The sequence below is a fragment of the Vombatus ursinus genome, unplaced genomic scaffold (assembly GCF_900497805.2).
Source record: "Vombatus ursinus unplaced genomic scaffold, bare-nosed wombat genome assembly UNPS02009918.1, whole genome shotgun sequence".
Classification (NCBI taxonomy): Eukaryota; Metazoa; Chordata; class Mammalia; order Diprotodontia; family Vombatidae; genus Vombatus; species Vombatus ursinus.
Window position 1 is genome coordinate 5,244,925 of NW_020949696.1, and position 6,772 is coordinate 5,251,696.

Consider the following 6,772-nt stretch of genomic DNA (forward strand, 5'->3'; position numbering starts at 1 on the left):
TCTAATCATGGAATCCCAGAGTTGGAAGGGATCTTACAGGGCATCAGGTCCAACCTGGCATACCTTAGTAGGCATCCCATCTAACATTCTTAATAATGATCACTCAGTGTCTGTTTAAAGACCCCTAGGAAGGGTCTCATGCTTCCTAGTTGCATGACCTAGGCAAGTCACTTTACCTCTATTTCCCTCAGTTTTCCCATTTGTAAAATGGGAATAATAATAGCATCTACCTCCCAGGGTTGCTGTGAGATCAAATGAGATCATAATTGTAAAGCACAGTGCCTGGCACATAGTAAGCACTATATGAATGTTGTTGTTCAGTCATGTCTGACTCTTTGTGATTCCATTTGGGGTTTCTTGGCAAGGATACTGGAGGAGTTTGCCATTTCCTTCTCCAACTCATTTTACAGATGAGGGAAACTGAGGCAAACAGGGTGAAGTGACTTGCCCAGGGCCACACAGCTATTAAGTATGTGAAGCTGGATGTGAACTCAGGTCTTCCTGATTACTGGGATCCATTGTGCTACCTAGCTTCCACAAGATAACCCTTCAAATATTTGAAAACATCCCGTCTTCCCTCAGTCTTCTCTTATCCAGGCTAAATGTTTCCAGTTCCATAAGTTTGAGTTGTAGCCCATATGGAGCCCTTACTGACCACTGCCCTTACACTGATATGGTGAATTCTCCAGGCCTCAGACTCCCCTGGTTGTCCTTTTCTCAATGTGTTCTATCTTGGTGATGCTTACGCCGCTTATGTCACAGAGGAAGAGAAAGGCCGAGAAATCCAGAATGACTTGCCCAAGCGCCACACGGCAATTCATCGGTAGACCTGAGAGCAGAATTCAGATACCTTCTGGACTCCCGATCCACCTTCCCTGCCAGGGCACCCTTGTCCTACCTCAACTGTTGGGGATTTTAGCCTGTCCACAGTACAGAGGGGGAGAAACTGAGGCACAGGGAAAACTGAGTAAGGTCATGGAGGGAGTAATAATGTTAACAATGTCAGCAGCAGTTGGTGAAGTCCTAGGCTGGAGATTTGGGCTTTAATCTTGGATCTGATATTTGGGGTTGTGTGACCTTAGCTTGATCATTCGCCCCCAGAGGTCTCCGTTTCTTCCTTGGAAAAGTAAGGGACTTGGATTAGATGGTCTCTCTGACATTCTATCTCTTGTATTCTGAATTTTCAACTTTCTATGTTTTAGGGGCCCTCCCAGCTCTGACATTTTGTGCTCTAAGAACCCCTTCCTGCCAAACTCTAACATTCCCTGTTCTAAGGGTCTGCCTAGCTCTGTCATTCTATGCTCTAAGGACAGTGCCCCCCACCCCAAGCTCTGAGATTTTATGTTTTAAGGGCCCTCCCATGCTCTAAGGATCCCCCCCACACCCACATTCCCTATTCTAAGGGCCTGCCCAGCTCTGACATTCAATGCTCTAAGAACACCCTCCCCACGTTCTGACATTCTATGTTTTTAAGGGCCCTTTCGTGCTCTAAGAATGCCCCCACCCAAAGCTCTGTCATTCTATGCTCTAAGGACACCCCTCCTCCAAGCTCTGTCATTCTATACTCCAAGGACACCCCCCCCCACGTTCTGACATTCTATGTTTTTAAGGGCCCTTTCGTGCTCTAAGGATGCCCCCACCCAAAGCTCTGTCATTCCATGTTCTACTCGCCTTTCCAGCTCAGACATTGTGTTCTAAGGGTCCTCCCAGCTCTGACAGCCTGTGTTTTAAGGATCTTACATTTCGCGTTCTAAGCCTTCCTCCTCTCCCCCTCCTCCGCCCCCAGCTCTGACAGTCTACTCTAAGACCTCTCCATCCACGCCCCTTCCCTTTCCTCCCACCCTCATCTCAGGCTCCCGGCTATGAAAGCCAGGCTGGGAGGAGAGAGGTGCCGGCAGAGGGCGTCGTCGCCCCAGGCTGAGCCTACGCGTGCCGTCACCTGTTCCCTCCCACGTTCGCACTCTCCGCCCGCAGGCACTCTGTGCCCACCAGCGGTGGAGGAGGCAGGGTACCCCGGCTGTGCGCTATAATTACTCGGGGCTCCAGTGGGCAGTGGACAGTGACTAGGGATCGGGCTGGCAGGAACAGTCTGCAGCAGGCCCCGAGGCTGAAGCCACTCCACTCTCGTGTCTCACTCCCACCTACCCTAAGGGAAGCGAGGAGCAATGGACCCTTCCCGTGCCCCTCGCCCCATCTCACATGCTTTTCATTGCTCGGTGCCGCAGAACTACCATTTAATGTTTACAGCATCTCCCCTCACTATCCATAGACTGCACATTATTGTCCCCATTTCCCAGATGAGAAAACTAAGGCTCCTAGAGTCTGACTTGCTCTGAGTGACTTGGTCGCTCAGCTATTCGAAAGGGCTTGGCCAGGAGCCTAAGACTAGGTATAATGCTCTTTCGTGCGAGCCGTAGGGGGCTTTCTTCCCTTCCCTGGCTCTGACTTTGAGGTGGAAGCTGTTCCTGGGGCGGCCCGGACAATCGTCTTGCAGCTTTCAGGTCTCATACTCTGAGATCCCAAAAAAGGTTCCATTTATTCCAAGGCTAGATGTCCTGGGAAAATCCCCCCTCCCTCCAAAACATACTATTTTTAGACCGTTTGGGGCTGCCCTATGTCTAGGATGAGTTAGGGGACCTTAGCAAGCTATTACTGGGCTTCTCTCTACTTGAAACAATCTACATCCGAATAAAACAGAATTCCAGAACCTCAGGATAAGAGCTAGAAGGGACCTTGAAGATCATTTAGTCCAACCTCCTTTTGCAGAAGAAATTAGGGCCCCGAGCAGGGAAAGGATTTATCTCAGGTCACACAGACTTCCAAATTTAGGTAGGCACTTGACGCGATAATGGAAAGAGCAACCGACTCGATGTCAGTAGAAACGTGGATTCAATCCCTGCTCTGACACTGACTATGGCAGCAGCTTCCTGTCCTGAATCTCAGTTTCCCCATCTGTTAAACGAAACTCAGTACCACTTGCGTAACTTAGTGTGCAGTGAAAAAGAGTGCACACTCTGTGTGACCACTGATAGGACACTTAACTTGTCAGAGACGGGGGGCGCTCATACTCGCACTGCTAACTGGACCGGGGTAGTTGTTGGGGGTGGGGTGGGGAGAAGAGCTTTGTTTTGCAAACCTTAAAGCCCACCGGATATGTGCAGGAATGTGATAGGGGGTGGGGGGCGCTTAGGGCAGTGGGGAGGATAGAGCTTTAAAAACTTTAAAACGCAGGATTATTTCCAGCCCTGCAGCGCCGTGCAGAAGAGCTGGCTGGGTCCAAGTGGGGTCCCCCGGGCCGGGGTACAAGAAGCCAGAAACGGGGGAGGTGATTCCGGCACAAACTACCGTTGAAAACTCTGCCCCGGTGCAGGGGATGGGGGGAACTGGGACATATACCTGCCGGGAGGGCTGCAATGGTGTCACCTAGACAGCTCTCTCCTTCCGGAAAGCAGCTTTCTGCAAAATCACATGCACTAGTCGCGCGGTGGAAATCCCGTGCAGAAACTGGGAGCCGCTGCCGGGAAATTCACTCGAAACCTCCTTTAAAAAAAAAAAAGTACCCAACCGTTCTCAGTTACTCCCCCCCTCCCCTCCCTCCCGCGCCTCGAGCCCCCACGTGGGGCTGCCCCGGGGGAGATCCGAGCCCGCCCAAAGCCGCCTGCTGCTGCGCTCCCCGAGCCAGTAGCGGCCAGGGCTGCCTTCGTTTTCGTTGATGGAGAGGCCAATGAACGTGGCGGAGGGCTCTGGGAGGCCACGCCCCCTTTCCCATCGAAGGCCATATAAGGAGGGCGCGGCGGCTGTCGCGGGAGTAGAGCTTTGGGCCAGTAGCAGATCACTGAGACGCCTTGGATTTATCGCCGCCCGGATTTGTTTGCTGCTTCTCGTTTGCTTGCTTGCTGGATTAATTGCATTGGCTCGGGGAATCTTGCTTTTTTTTTTTTGAGGAATTCTCTCATCATCGTTCCGGGGTTTTTTGCCTCGGGACCCGTGGCTGCCTCTGCCACCGCCACCTCCTCCTCTCTCGGGACAGAGGAACGCCTTGCTCCAGGTTCCGCCGACTTGGACTTCGAGATCTCGGCTTCTCTGTTTCCGATTGGTTTGGGGGCTCCTTCCACTGTGGATTACAATTGCACCATGACCTTGGAAGAAGTCGTGGCCTGCGAGAGTGCTGCTCAGAAGTGAGTGTCCGGCCGGGGGCTGACCTCCCCTCCGCCCGGTGGGGTAGATGTTCCAGGCTCCGATGACCCCCCTGGGCTGGCCAGGAGCTCACAATGTTGCTGCTTTGCCGCCGAGCGGGGCCTCGGACCCATTCCTTCGCCCCTCTGAGTGTCCAAGGGGGAGGGGGTCCATACCTCTAAAAAGGACTGTCTGCGATCGCCCTTTCTCTTATCCACCCCATCACCTTTCCTGATCTCTTACGCTCTGTGCCTCGGTTTCTCTCCAGGATGCAGACGGTTAGCAATGCAGTGGAGGAGCTGCTCGTAGCGGCTCAGCGCCAAGACCGCCTGACAGTGGGCGTGTATGAGTCGGCTAAGCTGATGAATGTGTGAGTTTCTGCCTGTCTTTTTCATGCTGCCGGGGTGGGGGGCTGGTGGGCGATGGGATACCGCTTTCCTTTTGTGCACAGCCCACGGATGTGTAGTAGGAGTTTTGCAGCATGCCCCCAAGCGCGCGAGCCCCTTCCCTGACTGAGGGTTGCTCACCTCTCTCCCCCTTTCTCCGCCCCTCCCTTCCCTGTGTTCAGGGACCCAGACAGCGTGGTCCTTTGCCTCTTGGCTATTGATGAGGATGAGGAGGATGACATCGCCTTGCAGATCCATTTCACGTTGATTCAAGCCTTTTGCTGTGACAACGACATAGATATAGTTCGGGTGTCTGGGATGAGGAGGTTGGCCGAACTGCTGGGGGAGCCGGGGCCCTCGGAAGACAGCGAGGAGTCCCGGGATCTGCACTGCCTGCTGGTCACGGTGGGTGAGCCTGTCCCTCCCTAGCTTGGGGCAGGGTTACTTAGCAACTCAGACAAATAGATAGGGACCTGCGGGGCCTGCTGTAAGAGACAAGTTATTTTGTTTGTCAACAAGGTGCACAGAAGGAGGTGGGGAGACAGGGCTCGGAATTCCATCCCCTGCCATCTGGCTTGAAGAGAGGGCATCTCGTGCCCTGGCCAGCTCAGCACTGAGCTATTCCGGGCACCCATGGATCAGTGCCCAGGTATCCCCGCCCAGTCAGGCCTATAACTCATAACTTGGTGCTATTTTGGGATGGGCCTTGTTTTTCTGAATGGGGGAGGGGGAGGGAAGAGTGCTGCTTACTTGGGCCTCCCTAGCCTAATGCTCTTTTTTTTTTTTCTTCCCCCCCCCCAGAATCCTCATACTGACTCGTGGAAGAGCCATGGACTGGTAGAAGTGGCTAGCTACTGTGAGGAAAGTCGGGAGAACAACCAGTGGCTCCCTAACATCTCCCTCCAGGAGCGCTGATAGCCTTCCCCAAACTTGGAAAATTGCTGCCTTGCAGACACATTTAAAAAAAAAAAACAACCCCCCCCCTTCCCAAACCACACCAGAACCCAACCATCAAGACCACTGTCGGGAAGAGGTGTAAGGGACAGAATGTTCTTGCTGAAATGGGGTGAAGAAACACCTGGAACCTCTGTCGGGCCCTAAATGGAGTCTGGGGTCAGGAATGACAGAGCTGAGAGGTGGGACGGTGTTGGCCTCAGGAAGATCCACCAGCCAGAGCAAGAAGGTGACCATGGGGCTGTGGAACCCAGGGATGCCTGGAGTCCAGTGATTGGGTCGGGGAGTTAAGAGGAAAACCTGCCTTCCCCCACCACTAAGGGATTATGCATGGAGGCAAGATGGCCAGGCTGCCCCTGTGGCCGGCCACGATGGCCTGTTCACTGTTGCAAATGGGAGTTGGCATTTGCAACCAAGACTTGATGGTGGGAGGTCTAGAGAGACCTACTGAGACCGGGAGCTTGGGACAGGCTGCTGCTGCTGTGTGCGTAGGAGCTCCCAATCTGCAAACAATATATACATATATACATATATTTTTACGTTATTGCACTAATCGAGCCGTTTGAGAAGAGAAGACAAGTTTATATCAATATACATATTTTTGTGTGTGTGTGTGTGTCTAATGCTGGTTTGGTAATAAATTTCTGCACTCTCCGGCTCCTTTGCTTGTCTGCTCTTCTGTCCCCTCCCCCAGTCTCTTTCACGGCTGAGCTGCCCCAGAGGGAGCTCGGCTGAATGTCGTCCTGCAGCCTTACACCAGGAAGTCTTAACTCCCTGTTAAAAACCACTTCAGGAGTAACTTGCTTCGAGTTTGCAAAAACACTGCAGTTTCTGTGGTCGGCGCCAAGGCCTCAAACTAATAACAAAGGCCTAGTTTTTTTTTTAACCCCTCCTCTCTTCTCTCTTTTCCCTCCCTCTCCCTTTAGCACAGCAATTAAAAGACCGGTTTATTGTGAAACTCAGCAACTCTCCGAGGTGGCGTGTGCCCCGTGAGCGCTGCTTCAGAATACTGTCTCCTTTGGTGCTTGCCCCATTTTTCAATTAGGCAGAACTCAGAATTGAAGAGGTGGCAAATCTACCTCAGACAGCCCAACTGCCCCCTTCCATCCCCGCCCCTTCCTTTTATCATCTCCCCTTCTTGCAAACAGAGAAATGAGCTCCATGGGAAGAGATTTGCCTAACCAAGGTCACGAAGCAGAGTCAGTGGGCAGACCTGAGACTAGAGCCAGCATCTCCTGATTTGAGGCCAGAATCTT

General features: G+C 52.7%; 1 protein-coding gene across 1 annotated transcript; it reads left to right on the forward strand.

Annotated features, from left to right (window-relative positions):
- Positions 1–3,791: 3,791 nt before the first annotated feature.
- GADD45B (growth arrest and DNA damage inducible beta) lies at positions 3,792–6,174 on the forward strand. The gene is made up of 4 exons (XM_027853322.1): positions 3,792–4,178; positions 4,445–4,546; positions 4,745–4,967; positions 5,364–6,174. Exons 1-4 carry the CDS (start codon positions 4,135–4,137, stop codon positions 5,475–5,477), a joined length of 483 nt encoding a protein of 160 aa, XP_027709123.1. The 5' UTR covers positions 3,792–4,134; the 3' UTR covers positions 5,478–6,174.
- The last annotated feature ends 598 nt before the right edge of the window (positions 6,175–6,772 follow it).

Bases quoted from the DNA above. Each gene is read 5' to 3' on its own strand.
- GADD45B (XM_027853322.1), top strand. From the start codon at position 4,135: ATGACCTTGGAAGAAGTCGTGGCCTGCGAGAGTGCTGCTCAGAA. The intron at 4,547-4,744 runs GTGAGTTTCTGC...CCCTGTGTTCAG, and splicing joins TCGGCTAAGCTGATGAATGT to GGACCCAGACAGCGTGGTCC. The intron at 4,968-5,363 runs GTGGGTGAGCCT...CCCCCCCCCCAG, and splicing joins TGCACTGCCTGCTGGTCACG to AATCCTCATACTGACTCGTG.